Source organism: Hemiscyllium ocellatum, chromosome 3, assembly GCF_020745735.1.
Source record: "Hemiscyllium ocellatum isolate sHemOce1 chromosome 3, sHemOce1.pat.X.cur, whole genome shotgun sequence".
Taxonomy (NCBI): Eukaryota; Metazoa; Chordata; class Chondrichthyes; order Orectolobiformes; family Hemiscylliidae; genus Hemiscyllium; species Hemiscyllium ocellatum.
Window position 1 is genome coordinate 66,346,531 of NC_083403.1, and position 19,793 is coordinate 66,366,323.

Consider the following 19,793-nt stretch of genomic DNA (forward strand, 5'->3'; position numbering starts at 1 on the left):
TAATGTGGAAGTGAAATAATTTTCCCCCCATCTAGAATGGAACACTCTTCGAACAAAGTCAGTTATTACTGTATTGATTTGCGCAGTTAAAGTTTATGAATAATTAGAAATTCTAAGCGCATGTACACAAAAATATGATTTAATACTATTGGGTGAAGTATGCACATGAGCAGAGGATAATGAGGCATCATTAGGTGCATCTGCAAATGTGTTGCTGGTCAAAGCACAGCAGGTTAGGCAGCATCTCAGGAATAGAGAATTCGACGTTTCGAGCATAAGCCCTTCATCAGGAATAAGAGAGAGAGAGCCAAGCCGCTGAGATAAAAGGTAGGGAGGAGGGACTAGGGGAGGGGCGATGGAGGTGGGATAGGTGGAAGGAGGTAGAACGTGGCTGAAGAGCTTCTGTGCAGAGGAGATGACCTGGGGGGTGCAGTGAGGGAGGGACTCACTGAAATCCTAGTAGAGGGAGGAAGAGAGCTTCTTCAAGGAAGGCATCCTTGTAAGAGGATTCGCAGTAGGTTAAAATCTTCGAGTAAAAAATGAGGTCTGCAGATGCTGGAGATCACAGCTGCAAATGTGTTGCTGGTCAAGCACAGCAGGTTAGGCAGCATCTCAGGAATAGAGAATTCGACGTTTCGAGCATAAGCCCTTCATCAGGAATAAGAGAGAGAGAGCCAAGCCGGCTGAGATAAAAGGTAGGGAGGAGGGACTAGGGGGAGGGGCGATGGAGGTGGGATAGGTGGAAGGAGGTAGAACGTGGCTGAAGAGCTTCTGTGCAGAGAGATGACCTGGGGGGTGCAGTGAGGGAGGGACTCACTGAAATCCTTGTAGAGGGAGGAAGAGAGCTTCTTCAAGGAAGGCATCCTTGTAAGAGGATTCGCAGTAGGTTAAAATCTTCGAGTAAAAAATGAGGTCTGCAGATGCTGGAGATCACAGCTGCAAATGTGTTGCTGGTCAAAGCACAGCAGGTTAGGCAGCATCTCAGGAATAGAGAATTCGACGTTTCGAGCATAAGCCCTTCATCAGGAATAAGAGAGAGAGAGCCAAGCCGGCTGAGATAAAAGGTAGGGAGGAGGGACTAGGGGAGGGGCGATGGAGGTGGGATAGGTGGAAGGAGGTAGAACGTGGCTGAAGAGCTTCTGTGCAGAGGAGATGACCTGGGGGGTGCAGTGAGGGAGGGACTCACTGAAATCCTTGTAGAGGGAGGAAGAGAGCTTCTTCAAGGAAGCATCCTTGTAAGAGGATTCGCAGTAGGTTAAAATCTTCGAGTAAAAAATGAGGTCTGCAGATGCTGGAGATCACAGCTGCAAATGTGTTGCTGGTCAAAGCACAGCAGGTTAGGCAGCATCTCAGGAATAGAGAATTCGACGTTTCGAGCATAAGCCCTTCATCAGGAATAAGAGAGAGAGAGCCAAGCCGGCTGAGATAAAAGGTAGGGAGGAGGGACTAGGGGAGGGGCGATGGAGGTGGGATAGGTGGAAGGAGGTAGAACGTGGCTGAAGAGCTTCTGTCATCTCCTCTGCACAGAAGCTCTTCAGCCACGTTCTACCTCCTTCCACCTATCCCACCTCCATCGCCCCTCCCCCTAGTCCCTCCTCCCTACCTTTTATCTCAGCCGGCTTGGCTCTCTCTCTCTTATTCCTGATGAAGGGCTTATGCTCGAAACGTCGAATTCTCTATTCCTGAGATGCTGCCTAACCTGCTGTGCTTTGACCAGCAACACATTTGCAGCTGTGATCTCCAGCATCTGCAGACCTCATTTTTTACTCGAAGATTTTAACCTACTGCGAATCCTCTTACAAGGATGCCTTCCTTGAAGAAGCTCTCTTCCTCCCTCTACAAGGATTTCAGTGAGTCCCTCCCTCACTGCACCCCCCAGGTCATCTCCTCTGCACAGAAGCTCTTCAGCCACGTTCTACCTCCTTCCACCTATCCCACCTCCATCGCCCCTCCCCTAGTCCCTCCTCCCTACCTTTTATCTCAGCCGGCTTGGCTCTCTCTCTCTTATTCCTGATGAAGGGCTTATGCTCGAAACGTCGAATTCTCTATTCCTGAGATGCTGCCTAACCTGCTGTGCTTTGACCAGCAACACATTTGCAGCTGTGATCTCCAGCATCTGCAGACCTCATTTTTTACTCTATCATTAGGTGCATGCCATGACGTTTAATTTGAATATTATTTGAGGTTAGGGGAACCCTTCACAGAAGCTTGTCTCAGAGTTAGGTGGAATCAATGATGACCAGACTCTACTCAAAATTATCTGTGAGCTTGTGCACCATTGGGCCTTTGCCTCAACTAGTTGAGATAATGGATGCACAACCTAGCACTCCAATTTTCTGCTTGCAGGATCCTATAGAGAACTGGTAGTCTCAGATGCATTTCTCTGTTATATTGTGTTGGGAAAAGGCTTTTATTAGCTGTCTGCCCTTTCTTGAACCATTCCACAATTTCTTTCTAGTAGCAAAAAGCTTAATAGAAAATTTTCTGTGCAGTAAAGACGAAAGTTGATAAAACTGTCTATTTGCCAGTCAAAAAATATCATCTTCCACATGTTGCTAATATATTCTGTGGATGATGAAAATCCTGATGCAGAACAACATCAAGTAAATGAGATTGTAGCTATGTGGAAAAATTGGATAAGCTAGAATTATTTTTCTTAGACCAGAGGAGATTGTGGACTAACTCAGTTGAGGTGCATAAAATTATAAGTCACTTAAATGGAGCAGACATAAACTGTTTCTCCATAAAGGGAGGACACTTACCAAAGATATTTTGAATTAAGGTGATTGTTGTGTTTGAAGAATTAGAGGGACATGAGCAAATATATGTACGTGTGGAATTTGCTGACTGGTATGGTGTTGGAGGCGAAAACTTTCAATTAATTTAAAAGGTACTTCAAGCTTGGTAATCTGCAAAGTTATGGAGAAGATAATGGAAGATGGGCTAGAAGATGTGTGGCGAGGTTTTCTTTTTCTTTTTCAATTGGCTCGCATGCTAAGCTGGTTGGCCTTTTTCTTGATTATCTGTCTTATTTTGTTCCACCTAGTACTGAAGTGATAAGTACTTGGATTTGGGCTCCTACCCATTGGTGAGAAATTATACCTTTACATTGTAAGAGGAACTGCCAGTGAGGAAGCTGTTAATCTCAAATACACTACTCTTTGAAGCAACAAATATGATCTTTAGCATTGGCAATATGCTAACTCGCTCATATTTAAAGCAGCTTTGAACATTTATCCTTCAAGTTTTAATCAAATTAATCGCCCGATTCAGGAAAATTTTATTCAGATCTTATATTCATGTTTCTGTAACTCCCACCAACTAAATTAGAAATAATCTGCAACATATTCGCTATTTGGCTCATTAGGCATGAGTTGAACAAGAAAAAGGACCGTTTCCTCTTTACATACTTATATATTTGAAGTAGTCTAAGACTGTGCAATGTGAGCTTCCTTTCCTTCTCAGCAGATTTTGTTTAATCAGAATATAGGCAATGTGTAATGCAACATTTTGTTGACAAAGATCAATTACCTTTTGGTTGTTAAACCAATCTTCAGTTAAGATGTGGGATATGTGTTGTTCTTTCCTAAACTTGATTATGACACTGATGATCAATAGATTACATTTGAAATGAAGGTTCAACAATTTGTCATTCATTGTCACTACCTCAGACTTAGTCCTCAAAGTCATAATTCAAAAATGATTTAGAAATCCCATTATGTAATTGTTAAACTTGGCTACTGCCTTACCTCTTTTTCATCTAATATTTGTAATTCTACAGTTCTGGTATTGTCAAATGTTACATGACTTCCTTTTTCCAATTGTTGTTAAATTTTGTGCAGTGCCATGTAAGGTTTTTCCAGTATTACATTAGGATCATTTTTAACCATTTCTGAATAGTGCTCTTTGATATTGATTTTTAGATTAATTAGTTGTTGGGATTCACTTGTTGAATAAGCCAAATAATTGTTTGCACAAAGTTCAAAGGATTTATTTTAAGAATGCTGGATTAAATGTAGTTTTCCATCTTGATTAATGAGCAGTTTGACTTTACTTTTATTAGGTGACATTGGGAACTACTATTATGGACAGGGACACCCAATGAAACCACATCGAATCCGTATGACCCATAACCTGTTGCTGAATTATGGTTTGTACAGAAAGATGGAAATCTATGTAAGTTGGAAATCATTCTATTTTCTAAACCTGACTAGTTGGGGAATGGAGAAGGAGAACTGACAATTGTATAACCAACTGATTTTTATTTTTCCATTAGCGGCCACACAAGGCCACAACTGAGGAGATGACAAAATACCACAGTGATGACTACATCAAGTTCCTGCGGTCAATACGACCAGATAACATGTCAGAGTTCAGCAAACAGATGCAGAGATGTAAGAAAAAATTTAAATTGTCTTGTCCAATGCTAAATCATATAGGCCCAAAATATTCAGGATTTATTAACCCTACACACATGAATAATCTGACTCATGGTTCCCCTTATAAAATTTGATATGTCATTTTTTATTTGGTGCAGTGGAGTCTGTTAGTTTGAACTTTGTTCGTCACTCCTGTTTTCAATTAAATTTGACACTGTTTAATGCACCCCACCCTTTTCTCTCGGTCTCACGTTCTCTCACATATACAGGTACACTGGAGTGATTGTGTGACTTTATTCTTTTCCTGGTTCATACGTAAAGACAATGAAGAATTGTCAAATTCCATAAGGATTCATGTGAATGTGATTTATTGATATTTTACTTTTATGCACTTGGTTCTTCTTAATATTTAGACAATCAAAATCAATTGTAACTGGCATATTACAGTATCTACTTAATTAGAGATTAAGGTGGGATATACACACTAGTTAAACAGTAAAAAAAACATAATGTTGTCTTATCAAGGTTCCCAAATTCAAAATGCCCAAAGGTGTGTTGAGTTATTTGTCTAGACAATGAGGTTAAAGCCCATTAACTGTATTTGTCTACCATGATCTTCTAGAGTCTTGGCATATGGTGGGCGGCACGGTGGCACAGTGGTTAGCACTGCTGCCTCACAAGGCCAGAGACCCGGGTTCAATTCCCGCCTCAGGTGACTGACTGTGTGGAGTTTGCACGTTCTCTCCGTATCTGCGTGGGTTTTCTCCGGGTGCTCCGGTTTCCTCCCACAGTCCAAAGATGTGCGGGTCAGGTGAATTGGTCATGCTAAATTGCCCATAGTGTTAGGTTAGGGGTATGGGTGGATTGCGCTTCGGCGGGTCGGTGTGGACTAATCTAATCTAATATAAACTTGTGTGTTTGATTAATTAAGACTTGCCTTTATCTCATCCAAGGATGCTAAGATTTTCTTTCCCAAAATGCAGCACCTCGCATTTATCTGAATTAAATTCCATCCGCCACTTCTCTGCCTATTGGTCCATCTGTTCAAGATCCTGCTGTAATCTGAGGTAACCCTCTTCGCTGTCCACTGCACCTCCAATTTTGGTGTCATCTGCAAACTTACTAATTGTGCCTCTTATGCTCGCTGGGCACAGACTAATTCAGTATCTGAGGAGCCTCGAATGATGCTGAACATCATGCAATCATCAGCAAATATGCCCACTTCTGACCATATGATAGAAGGAAGGTCAATGATGAAGTAGCTGGAGATGATTGGGCCAAGGACACCAAACTAAAATTTCTGCAGTGATGAAAGTAAACCAATAAACCAGACAGACTAGCAATCGGAAACAATATCAGAAATCGCAGGAAAAGGACAGCAGGTCTAGCAGCACTTGCGAAGAGAAGGCAGAGTTACTGTTGCACATCCAGTCCATTTTTGGGTCCAATCTGAAGAAGGGTCACTGGATCTGAAATGTTAACTCTGCACAGATGCTGCCAGAACTGCTGGGTTTCTTTTCATCAACTGCTGATTTTATTCCTGCTGTGCTGCCCGGTCAAAGATCAACTTCCAACAACCCAAAGCCACCCTTCTTTGTGCTAGGTATGATTCCAACCGGCAGACAGCTTAATCGCGATTCTCACTGACTGTGTTTTACTAGGATTCCTTGATACCGTACCTGATAAAATGCTGCTGCAACATTGAGGGCAATTACTCTGACCTCACCTCTGGTGTTTAGCTTTTTGCTCATGTGTGGGCGAAGGTTGGAATGAAGTCAGGAGTTAAGTGCCCCTGTGGAACAATAAGTTACTCCATTGCAAGTATCATTTGATCGCACAATCAATGACTCCTTCCATAACTTCCTGATGTAGGATGTTGTGAAACTTGAAAAGGTTCAGAAAAGATTTACAAGGATGTTGCCAGGGTTGGAGGATCTGAGCTACAGGGAGAGGCTGAACAGGCTGGGGCTGTTTTTCCTGGAGCATCGGAGGCTGCGTGGTGACCTTATAGAGGTTTGCAAAATTGAGGGGCATGGATAGGGTAAATAGACAAAGTCTTTTCCCTGGGGTCGGGGAGTTCAGAACAAGAGGGCATAGGTTTAGGGTGAGAGGGGAAAAATATAAAAGAGACCTATGGGGCAACTTTTTCAAGCAGAAGGTGGTACATATATGGAATGAGCTGCCAGAGGAAGTGTGGAGGCTGGTACAATTGCAACATTTTAAGAGGCATTTGGATGGGTATATGAATAGGATGGGTTTGGAGGGATATGGACCAGTTTCTGGCAGATGGGACTAGATTGGGTCGGGATATCTGGTCGGCAAGGATGGGTTGGACTGAAGGGTCTGTTTCCGTGTTGTACATATCTATGACTCTATGACATCCAAGGTTGGACAGATAAGTGACTAGTAAGGGAAGACAGTGGCATAATGGTAATGTATTTGGCTACTATTTCAGAGATTCAGGATGAAGTTCTTGGAACACAGCTTCAAATCTCACCATGGCAGCTGGTAGAATTTGAATTCATTTAGTCAATCTGAAATACGAATCACTCCGTAATGGTGACCATGCAACTGCCATCAATTGCTGTAAAGCTCATCTGTTTCACTAAAGACATTTTGGAAATGAAGTCCGCTGTCTTTTCCTGGGTTACTCTACTGTGACTCCAAACTTGCAGCACTGTAGTGATTTCTAACTGGCTTCTGAAATAACCAAGCCAGGCACACAGTTCCAGGGCTATTAGAAATGGGTAATAAAATCCAAAAAAAATGGATTCTGAAATGTAAATGCTCACCTTGACAATGATGCCCACATCCGATTAAGAGCATAAAGCAAAATAAAGTAACATTTATTCATCCCAAATGCCAGACCTTAACCATCTCCAACAAGAGGAAATCTTAGTATTACCCCTTGATGATGAATGACATGACCATCATTTTCTCCCTAAAACCTGTCTGGCATCTATAATGCACTAATGAAGAGTGTGATGGCATAGTCTCCACTTGCCCAGATGAGTGCAGCTTCAAAATCTCACAAAAACATTTGATCCTATCCAGGGCAAGGCAGCCCACTTGATTGGCATCCATCCAGCATTTTAAATATTCACTCCCTTCATCCCTGATGCACAGTTGGAGAAATGTGTACCATTTATATGATGTATTTCAACCATCATGGCTCCTCCTAAAGCACCTTCAAAATCTGCATTTTCTGTTATCTGTGATATTAGGCTACAGATACATCACTAGCTGCAAGTTCCCCTCTAAGCCATATACCATCCTGACATGGAACTACATTGCTGTTCCTTCAGTGTTACTGGGTCAATAACAGCACTGTGGTTGCTTCTGCAACCTAAATACTGCACCAGTGCAAGAAGGTACCTCACTACCATCTTCTCCACTTTGCTGAGGAATCTGTAGTAAATGCTAACCTAGTCAGCAACATCCAATCCTTTTTTCTTAAATCCACTCATTAATTGGCTTCTACATTTCAGCAAGCATATTAATTATGCAAGAGGTACTGAAGATCTTAAAAACAAATTGAAATATATCTAGGTACAAAAGCCAGAATTCTATCACATTTTTGATTTTTATTTTGCACCTCGTGACATTTTACGTAGGTACATGGTTATTACAAATTTGTTTGGACCTTCACTGTTTTGAAAGTACTTTGTTCTTCTCATTTTAAGTTTATTGTAAACGTAGCCACATTTTCCTCAAATGAAATCCATTTGCCCTTTTGCTTACATAAAAATTGGGAGCAAATATACTCTACTTGGCCCCTTGAGCCTAGGTGGGGGGAGGGGAAATGAGGAGTTCACAAGGGATGAACTCAGATTTCTCCAGTTTCCTCATTTCCTGTCCCCCCCACCTTGTCTCAGTCCCAACTCTCGAACTCAGCACCACCTTCCTAACCTGCAATCATCTTCCTGACCTCTTCCTGACCTTCCCCCCACCCCCACTCCGGCCTATCACCCTCACCTTAACTTCCTTCCACCTATCGCATTTCCAACACCCCTCCCCCAAGTCCCTCCTCCCTACCTTTTTTCTTAGCCTGCTTGGCACATTCTCCTCATCCCTGAAGAAGGGCTCATGCCCAAAACGTCGACTCTCCTGCTCCTTGGATACTGTCTGACCTGCTGTGCTTTTCCAGCAACACATTTTCAGCTCTGATCTCCAGCATCTGCATTCCTCACTTTTTCCCTTGAGCCTACTCCACCATTAGGTGAAGTCACAGTTGATCAGGTTGCAACATTAACTCTACATTCCCACCTCCCTGAAAACCTTTCATCTGCTTGCTTATCAAATATCCATATCTGCCTAAAAATATTTGAAGACGCAATACCCAGTGCCATTAGCAGAAGGAAGTTACAAAGATTCACGCCCCTCTGAGAAAAAAATTCTCCGTGAATTAAAAATATGCCTCCTTATTTTTGAACAGTGACCACTAGTTCTGGATTCTCCCACAAGACGAAAACTCCTGTCCCCATTTACTCTGTCAGTCTCCGTTGTTGCCTGGCTTCCTGAGTTCTTCCAGCTTTATGTTTGTCTGTAAAGGATCTCTTAGCTTCCAATCAAATCAACCCTTCCTCTTCTAAACTCCAATGGATACAAGTCCAACCAGGACAGCATTTCCTCATAAGGCAATTAACGTACGATGTGGAGGTGCTGGTATTGGACTGGAATGGACAAAGTCAGAAGTAACACAACACCAGGTTATAGTCCAACAGGTTTATTTGAAATCATTAGCTTTCAGACTTCACCTGAAGAAACAATTGTACTCCGAAAGTTTGTGATTTCAAATAAACCTGTTTTACTCTAACCTGGTGTTGTATGACTTCTAACATTAATTACGTACTTTCTGTGAACTGCTTCTAACACTTTTAACTCCACATTTAAATAAGGAGATGAATGTTGTACATGATACCCAGAGGTGGTCTAACCAATGCCCTATAAAGTTGAAGCATAATCTCCTTACATTTGTATTTAATTTCTCGTGAAATAAACAATAACATTCTATTTGTTTTCTTGATTACTTGCTGTACCTGAATGCTAACCTTTTGTAATTCACACATGGGGACGTCAAGGTTTCTCTGACCTCAGAGCTGTACAACTTTTCACCATTTTAATAATATGCTTCAAATTTATTATTTCTATCTAAATGGACAATTTCACTTTTTCCCACATTATATTGCATTCACCAGATAAACCTCCGTATGTGCTTTTGTTAACTCTGTATGTCCTCTTCACAACTTATCTAACTGTATCTATTTTCCTACCTATCTCTGTGTCATCAGCAAATTTAATAATTATATGTTTGTATATCCAAATCATTTATTTAAGTTATAAAAATAAGGTTGACCAGAAAATGACCCATTTATGTTTTGTTTCTTGTCATCTAACCAATCTTTTGTCCAGGCCAATATGTTGACCACACGTCATGAATTGGCCATGCTAAATTGCCCATAGTGTTAGGTGCATTAGTCAGAGGGAAATGTGTCTGGGTGGGTTACTCTTCGGAGGGTCGGTGTGGACTTGTTGGGCCGAAGGGCCTGTTTTCATACTGTAGGTAATCTAATCTAATCTTGAGCTTGTATTTTCCATAATACCCTTTGATGTAACACATTTTTAAATACCTGCTGGAAATCTGCTACAGTATATCTGGCATTTCCTCTTAATCCACACTACATTTTACTTCCTCAAAGAATACCAATAAATTGGTTAAACATAATTTCCTTTTCACAAAACCATATTGACTCGGCCTAATTATCATGAATATCTCTAAGTACTGTGTTCTCTTTAATAATTGCTTCCTATATTGTTTGTATGAATGATATCTAGTTAACTAACTTGTATTTTCCTGCTTTCTGCCTCCATTTTGCAAAAAAGAAGGCTATATCTATTAATATTCTCTTAATTTTATGTGTTCCATCTCGTGTTTATATTGCCGCCTATCTTTGTATCATTAAACAAACATGATGATGAGGCTCTTTATTGTATCATCCAAGTTAGTCATAAATACTGTGATTGACTGAAGCCTCAACACAAATCTTTGCAGACAGCACTAGTCGTATCCTGCCAATTAGAACATTTGATGATTATCTTTATTCTCGAGCCCCCGCTGCTCAGCTTATTTCCTAATCAGGTGAATAATTTTCTTTTACTTCATTAAACTTCAGTTTAGTTAATGGACTGTTATAAGGGTTAGGACTTTTTCAAAAAAAGGCCTTCTGAATGTCCAAGGCATTAATTTCCCCTGTCAAATACTGTAGTCACACCTTCAGAATGTTTAGACAGGTTCATCGTGTATACCTGTCTTTTAAAAATTCAGATCTTCCTTTTATTTTCATATTCAAAGCTTAATGTTTTAAAAATATCTACTGTATTGATGTTGATATTCTGAATAAACCCAGTGATAGACATCCTCTTTTACAAATTAGTCTAGAGGTTTCATCCTTAATTTTAGTATTTACTGGGCTTACACAGAAGATTTTAAAAGTTGTTTTTATTTCTACAGTTAATGTTGGAGAAGATTGTCCTGTATTTGACGGAATGTTTGAATTTTGTCAATTATCAACAGGAGGCTCAGTGGGTAAGTTAAATTTTTCTGGGCACACACTTATGGAAAAAAAAATCATTGCAAGTGAGATTTCTGCTGAACGAGTCAAAATAATTTTCATATTCCCTTTCTACATAGCTGCAGCAGTAAAACTCAATAGACAACAGACTGATATTGCAGTCAACTGGGCAGGAGGTCTTCATCATGCCAAGAAATCTGAGGCCTCAGGTTTTTGTTACGTCAATGACATTGTTCTCGCCATTCTTGAATTACTGAAGTAAGTAAAGCAGCTGTTGTCTTTTTCAGGGAAATAACTGATATTGTTTGGTTAATCTTGTAGAACTATGTTGTTCTATTATATAAATTATCAGCGAAACCTTTGAAGTAAATTTATTTTGAGGGACAATTAAGTCTAAGTTGACACCAGCTAAAATGTTCCTAACAATTTTCCAAACATTGTCCTAAAATTCCTAGCTAGAGACAAACTTATATAGAAATATGATTAAAAAGGTTGCTTAGATGACTCAGTCTGCTGGTATTTATCCTGCATAGATTCCATGGATCCACTCTGCTTATCCATATCTCATTACCTCTTTGTAGTTTCCTTTGGTCTTCGCAATTATTTGCTGCACCTCTTATTTTGGTATGCTGTGTAAATTTGAATGCTACTCCAGCTATAATTTGAATCATTAACTAACAAAAGCAAAGAGCATATTTTGGCTCAAACAATATCCATGGAACCCTATTTCCTATTTCTAACTACACAGAAAGCCATCTTTAAATGGTGCCCTCCCTTCTAATCATTTTCAGCTCAGACTTAGGGTAGAAGGGCCTTTCTAGCTCCCTAAGATTCCCCAGTATTGTCCTGTGTTATACCTTGTCAGAAGTTTTCCGAAATTTATTGAATACCACATTCACTCCACTACGTATTTCCTTTGTGTCATATCCTCTGTTAGAGAGCTTTTATCATTGTCAAATATGATCTCTTTTGAAGTCCATGTTAGCTATTTCTAACATAGGACGCTGCAAAATCTCTGAACTTTTGAAGAAGAGGCATACCAGACTCAAAACTTTAATAATTTCTCTTTACATAGATGCTGCCAGGCCTTTTTCCAGGCTCCTTTGTGTTTGTTTCAGATTTCCAACATCTACAAAATTTTGCCTTTATTGGCTGCTTCTAATTTTCTTACTTCAGTGGTTGCTATTTACATAATTTTAAGTTCCTAATATTTCACCTAACCCAAATAATAATTAACCAACAATTACTGGCTGAGCTGTGCCCCTTTCTGAAAATGCATATTTAATTGCCCTTTTTTGATTTATTAAGATCTATGCATTGTAAGCAAGGCCAGCATTTATTGTCCGTTCGTACTTAGTCTTGGGATAGTGGAAATGAACTGCCTTCTTGAGCCACTGATGGCCTCATGGTATTGAAAGAACCACAGTGCGTTCAGGGAGTGAGTTCCAGGATCCTAATCCAGTGGCAGTAAAAGAACGACCATATGTTCCAAGTTAGAGCAGTTTATAACATTGAGTGGGAATCGTAGTGGTGTTCCCATGCATGTGCTATTCTTGTTCTTCCAGATGGTATAGGTTGAAGGTTTGTTACGTACTTGTCGAAGGAAGATTAGTGAATTGCTGCCTCACGCATTATACCTAGTACGCTTCATTGCTACTGAATCCTGGGGTGGAGAAAATTAACATTTAAAGTGGCGGATACTGTGTGATCAAGTGGGCCGCTTTATCTTGGGTATTATTAAGCTGCATGTATTAAGTTGCATGTGTTCCATCTCGTACCTGATTTATGCCTATTAGATGATGGGCAGGCTTTGGGAAATCAAGAGGGTGAGTTACTTGTTACAGAATTCCCAACCTCTGACATGTCTTTACAGCCGCAGTATTTATATGTCAAGTCCAGTTCATTTTCTGCACAATGGTAACCCCACTAGATATTTATGATGAGGGTTTCAGTGAAGGTAAGCTCAGTAAGTTTTGCATGATCAATAGGTACGGATCACATCTGGAGTGAGACATGCCTAAGTAAATGTATATTTCTGTGATTTTGGAACAGCATGGGAATTCAGTGCAGATGGAATGGTTACTGTTTGCATGCTTCTTGGTTTATAGCTTGTTAGGTCTTTTTAGCAGGATAAATTAAAACTAAGGATCGGGGCCCAGCACAAAATGAAGAGTGACATCACAGAAAAGACATAACTTTATTCATTTGGTAATAGCTGCAAATTTGATTGGTATGAGTTACTTTCCGATTAAAGGCTATAATGATGCTTGAAGTTGAGGGACCTTGCTGGTGAAATTATTGTTGTTAACTAAACACTGCTTAATAGTATATCAACAACACGTTTCATTATTTGACTGATGGTCAAGAGTAGAGTGATGAAGTGGTTGTTAATCAGATTGGATTTGGCGTATTCTTTTGCATACAGCATATACTTGGGTAATTTTGCATATTTGGGTTGATGTCAGGGTTTTAGCTAAACTTGTACAGCTTGGCTAAGGGTATCGCTCATTCAGGATTTTATATCTGTAATACTACAGTTGAGATGTTGTCAGAAACCTTAGCATATGTGTTATCTATTGTTTCAGTGTTTCTTAAAGTCACATGGACTGAGTTGAATTATCTGAATATTGGTATTAATGACCGGGAGATTTCAGGAGGAGGCCAAGGTGGATTACCTACTCAGGACGTCATGCTGAAGATTGTTTCAGCCTTATCTTTTGCAATGATGTGTTAGAGCTCCCATTATTGAGGATGAAGATGATATTGGAGTCTCCTTCATTGATTAGTTGTCTAATTGCCCATCATCATTTATGTCTAGATTTTCTTCTTTCACAGAATGGAGATGTCATTACCTAAGTTACTATTTATCACCAATCCCTACTTGGACTTGAGAAGGTAATGGCGTGTTGCCTTCTTTAACAGTTTCAGTCCATGTGCTAGAGGATCCACAGTGCTGTCAGGAAGGGAGTTTCAAGATTTTATAGCAGCAATGATGCAGTTAAGATCATAAAGTTCCATGTCAGGGTCATGTGTGTCTTAAAGTGGAATCGCAGGTGGTAATGTTCTCAATGCATCTGCAGCACTTGTCTTTCTGGGTGGTAGACATTGTAGACTTGGAAGATTTGGAAGATGCTATCAAAGGAGACGTGGTGAGAGATAGTGTCAGCAGTGTGTGCCATGCAATGGTAATCAAGGGAAGTAAAGTTTAATGTGGTGGATGCAGTTCCAGTCAAGTAAACTGCTTTATCCTGTGGTGTTAATTTTCTTGAGTGCTGTTGGAGCTGTACTTATCAAGCCAGCGGAGAGTACTTCATCATACTTTTGACCTCTGCCATATAGGTAGTGGGAAATCTTTGGGGAGTCAGCTGATACGTTTCTGATTTGCTTTCGTATCTATAGTAGTTATTTGACTGGATCATTTATAAAGCTTTGGCAGTACTGCAGTAATTTGTTTTAATTCATTGGCTTTGGAGAGCTAGCTCTGCATCCACTGTTTTACTGGATTTGCTGTTATCTTCCAGAGGCTAAAAGAGTTGGACCTGCAAGGTTGCACCTTCTGTCAGTTGTTTGGCTGAATTTTGAAAAGGTCTTAAGAGTGAAATCACAGGACAGTTGGAAGTTGACAGGTTTTCAAGCAGCAGCTGTTGGGAACTATGTTTCAGTAATGTTGAAAATCCTAAACTAGCATAGGGTGAGTCAAAAATTCGAAGGCTGGGAAAGGGAAATGATTTATGAATAAGAGTGAATGTTTTTTTATTTTCTAATACACATTCATTCATAATTAATAGCAGAAAGGTCAGGTTAAAATAAGGAAAAAGGTAACTATTTAAAGCAGTATGCTTGGGAGTCATGGACATTTCCGGTAACTCAAGCGAGTCCATGTGTTGAAAGTGTGCAGGCTTATAACTTGAGCCAGTGGCTCAGGACTCAGAGGTGCATCCACATGGATGCCACATTCAGAGAGACTATAGGCAAAGATGGCATGGGTGGCTGCTGAGGTACCTGGTCAGGTCCACGCCCCTCTACAACCCACCCTCCCATCCTGGCACCTTCACCTGCCACCGCAGGAACTGCAAAACCTGTGCCCTCACCACCTCCCTCGCCTCCATCCAAGGCCCTAAAGGAGCCTTCCACATCCATCAAAGTTTTACCTGCACATCCTCTAATGTCACTTATTGCATCCGTTGCTCCCGATGCGGTCTCTTCTACATTGGGGAGACTGGACGCCTCCTAGCAGAGCGCTTTAGGGAACATCTCTGGGACACTCGCACCAATCAATCACACCGTCCTGTGGCCCAACATTTCAACTCCCCCCTCCCACTCTGCTGAGAACATGGAGGTCCTGGGCCTCCTTCACCACCGCTTCCTCACCACCAGACGCCTGGAAGAAGAACGCCTCATCTTCCGCCTCGGAACACTTCAACCCCAGGGCATCTATGTGGACTTCAACAGTTTCCTCATTTCTCCTTCCCCTACCTCACCTTAGTTCCAAACTTCTAGTTCAGTACTGTTCCCATGACTTGTCCTACCTGCCTATCTCCTTTTCCACCTATCCACTCCACACTCCTCCCTGATCTATCACCTTCATCCCCTCCCCCACTCACCCATTGTACTCTATGCTACTTTCTCCCCACCCCCACCCTCCTCTAGCTTATCTCTCCACGCTTCAGGCTCTCTGCCTTTATTCCTGATGAAGGGCTTTTGCCAGAAGCATCGACTTTGCTGCTCCTCGGATGCTGCCTGAACTGCTGTGCTCTTCTAGCACCACTCATCTAAAATCTGGTTTCCAGCATCTGCAGTCATTGTTTTTACCTGGCTGCGAAGCAGTCCACAGGAAATCCACAAGTAGTGCAGGAGTCCCCAGAGAGCAACTTACTAATCCATTTTCTGTCCAGGATATCAGTGTGAGCGATGGATCTTTGGAGGAGTGCAGCAAGAGTCAGACTCATGGCACCATAGGTGACCCAGCTATCTGCAGGAGTGGAAGCGTGGAACGGGTGTACCGTTGGGAGATACTTTACTTTAGATTAGGGAACAGACAAGTGATTCTGCAGCTGTCAAAGTGATTCCAGGATGGTTTGGTGACACCCTGGTGTTAAGTACAAAGATGTCACATAATCGCTGTAGAATATGGTTCTGGGAGAAGGTGTACAGCCTGACATTGTGGTCCACATTGCTACTCGCAACAAAGATAGGAAAGGGGAAACAGTCCAGCAGTTGGAATTTAGGAAGCTTAGTAGAAAATTAGTAGAAGTAAATTACTGCAGATGATTGAGTCTGTACTGAAAACAAATGCTGGAGATTGCAGTGAGTCACATAGATCCATAGAGAGAAAGCAAGCTAACCTTTCAAGTTTCTGATGAAGAGTCATCTAGACTTGAAATGTTAGCTTGCTGTCTCTCACCTTAGAAAATTAGTAAGCAGAACCCAGAAAGTAGTAGTTTCCAGATTACTCACAGTGCCACATGCAAGTCAGTTCAGAACCAAGAAGATAAGACATATGAATGTAAGGCTTGAAAAATAGTTTGGGGTGGGGTGAGTGAGATTTTTTGATCCCTGTAGCACTGTCACTGGTTCTGTGGGGAGACAGCAAGTGTATAAGCTGGATTGCATCTGGACAGAGTAGGGAATGAGTTCGTTGAAATGCAGTTTGCTAATGGGAAGAATTTAAATTCACTTAATAGAGGTATGGGAACTGAGAATAGTAGAAATTAATATTGTTAACTATTCTTCTTTGTCTCTGGTTTTCTTCTAGTGTTTTCTGTAGACTTCAGATCTGTTTCAGTATTTATTTTTTGATTGGGCGGACCACAAGTTCAGTATCATTTCAGGTGCATTCAAGCACTGATCAGATGTGCTAATTTGCTGTCCTTTCCCTGACGTTCAGACTTAATCTCATTCAATTGTGATTATGCATCTATAAGAAACCCAAAATCGAGCTCATTGTCTGACAGTTACTGCACACTTCATTCCTTAATTTAAAAAAAAAATGAAGCTTTCAAGCATCGGCTCTAAACTTCTTTGCAGGACCTTCCCTCGACTAAACCAGCTCACATCAGTATGGAGGATTATTTCATCTTAGGTAGTTTTGGGTTCGTTGAGCAAATAGTTAAACAAGCAGTTTAAGAAGGCTCTTGCTTCAATCAAGTTTTACAATCTTTACTTTTCTTACATGAGAAGAGTCCATAACTTTATTTGCTAATGCTTGCTGGTGGAATGCAACAAGGCCTACATTTATGCCCAGTATAGCTTGTGCAACATGAGTGGTGATGAAAACCAGTTTCTTGATTGGAATGTTGTGCTCAAGCATGTACTTTTTTGCATTTATTATAGATGGCCTCCGCCTTGTTCTCGCTTTTAGGAGGAAAGGGTCAAAAGATCCTCTTTAGTTGTCATGTCTTTATAGAGCATACACACATAGTCAGCCGGGCTGTGTTAATCATGTCCATGGATATATCTGTTACTGTGTGAAACGTGCACAGTCCTTCACATCCTGCCATAGTTGCTAAAAGGCAAAATCAGATAAAGATTCCACTCACCTTACTGTTGTGAATGCACCAAATTATATGCTCTGGATGTATGGATTGTTATTATTTCTTTCTTGTTCTTCAAGTATTTAAGTAAAGAGTTTGCAGACAAGTCATTACTTTGTTAATTACTTCATCATCTGTGAATAATTTCTTGCATATTGCTTGAGATGGCAAATGCGACATGATGCTTTCATGCAGACCTTTTGTTGCTGTTTAGGGATAAAAAAGACTGTTGAGCTTTCAAAATGGCCTTCAGTTTATCAGCTTTCTTTGTCCATGGCATGCTGTTTAACGAAAAAAACTGTCCTTGAATTTATCAAGCAACATTGTGTGGTGTCATTCTAAATTTCTCTCTTTACTTACCAATAAACTTTGGTGGCATTTAAGCCAAATGCACTCATCTTTTATGGCCATGAACAGTATTTCAGTTGCCTGTTTTGGAAATTGTACATTTTTGGTTTCTTTTCAGATGGTCCATTATCTTCATTCACCATTATTGTTTCACCTTGCAGTTTGTGACGTCACTCTGCCACTGGTCATGATGCAGATATGACCTTGGATTTGATAAAGGCAAGCAGGCAGGGCTTGAGATCAACGGTCAGGGATGCACATGGTGAGGGAGCGTAGGTGGACAGTAAGATTGTCTCTCAGAGACTCTGCTGTTGAGTTCTGAAGTTGCACAGTTGAGTGTGATGTAGGTGAAGAGTTTTTGTTTGTTGAGAAACAAGGGGAATGTCTGCTTTATGGTTAAACTATAAGATGCTAATAAAGTGCTTTTAATCTTTTTCAGTAAATGTCTTGAAATGTGAATTTTTTCATACTTTTTGCTACTAATTCTAAATTTCAATTTCTTTTTGTAAATTATTGATGCAAATTGAAATTTTAACCAACATTCTCGCACATCTTTTCAGCGGTCTGTGCATGCCCATTGGTATGTGGACCTATTACTCTTGGTTCTGGGAGTTGATACTGTGTACAGACCTTGGAGGTCCAAGCACGGCAGACAAAAATTGGACAAAGCGTTAATTTTAACAGCCATTTTGATGCAACCAAGTGGCTTGTTAGGATATTTCAGTGGACATTTGAAAGCCCACCACATTATTGTGGGTCTGAAGTCATTTATAGTTTGGCGAATTTCCTCCCCAGAAGGACAGAAGTGAGCCAGAGGTTTTTATGACAATTTGGTAGTTTCTTGATCAGTAGTCATTAGAGTAACATTTTATTTTATTTATTAACTTAGTTTAAATTCTCCCAGCTGTTAGAATTTAAATTTCTCTCTGGAGCATTAGTCTGGGCCTCTGGATTACAATTTTTAGTAACATTATGTTACCATTTTCTCAACTTAATTTCTGGGTCTCTGTCTTTCTACCCTGATTACCCATACCCAGAATCCAAGTCTATGATGATCCTTTATCTTAAATAATATCTCCAGTTCTTATTATGCTAGTAAATTTTTCACTTTTAAGTAGTTCATTTTCTTAGATGAATATTGAAACAAAATGCATGTTGGAAAAATTTGCCAGTTTCTATACGGCTTCCCTTAGGTCTACCTCATACCTAATGATTTTCTTATCACTGGTTTATTTGTATACTTTACATTATTGTGAGATTCTGTCTTCATATTCCCAGTTTATTCTTCTTATGCTTCTGTTTACTTTTTTTTATCTTTTTGCTTTACTAATTTTTATATCTATAGTTCCCATCTACCCTCTTCAATTTTAGTTGTTTCTAATCTCTTTATTTATTCACAGCAACCTGAAACTTGAAGTCGTCTCCTTTTTTTTAAATGGTATGTATTTAATCTGCAGCTTTTCAATCTTTTTGTAACTGTCCTATGAATAACCAACATTCTCTTGTATCAATTTCTCCTACTGTCTCACCTCAGCTAACTCACTCAACTTGGAAAATCTGCCTGATTCCAATCTGGTACCCTTGTTATAGTATTATCTCTTTTCCTTTGCATTTTGTCATTTTAACTATTTCAGATTATGACAACTCGCTAGATGCATACCCACTGACCTGATCTATCTAGTTACTTACAAATAGATCTAGCAAATCCTGTTACTCAGAGACAGGTGAAAATAATACTTGAAAATAGTCTATTTAGTTTAGAAAATTAATTCATTTTCTTAGTTAAAACCCTTTGTTTTAAGTATGTAATCAATCAATCATAGGCTAATTTGTTCGTTTTCTTGCTAATGTATCTATGTTTTCTTTACATATACCTGTGACCACTTTGAAGTTGGGAGTGAGTGGGATCACCGTGCAGCTTAACTTGTTTAAAAACCTCATTTATTTGGAAGCAAATTGAC

At 40.2% G+C, this 19,793-nt stretch overlaps 1 protein-coding gene across 2 annotated transcripts in view; it reads left to right on the top strand.

Annotated features, from left to right (window-relative positions):
• LOC132832632 (histone deacetylase 2-like) overlaps positions 1 to 19,793 on the top strand; it is an 88,328-nt gene that overhangs the window by 23,295 nt on the left and 45,240 nt on the right. For both annotated transcript variants that reach the window (XM_060850717.1, XM_060850724.1), the window contains exons 2-5: positions 4,064 to 4,176; positions 4,277 to 4,394; positions 10,891 to 10,965; positions 11,071 to 11,209. In XM_060850717.1, the coding sequence (XP_060706700.1) occupies positions 4,064 to 4,176; positions 4,277 to 4,394; positions 10,891 to 10,965; positions 11,071 to 11,209 (445 nt within the window). The remainder of the gene's footprint in view (positions 1 to 4,063; positions 4,177 to 4,276; positions 4,395 to 10,890; positions 10,966 to 11,070; positions 11,210 to 19,793) is intronic.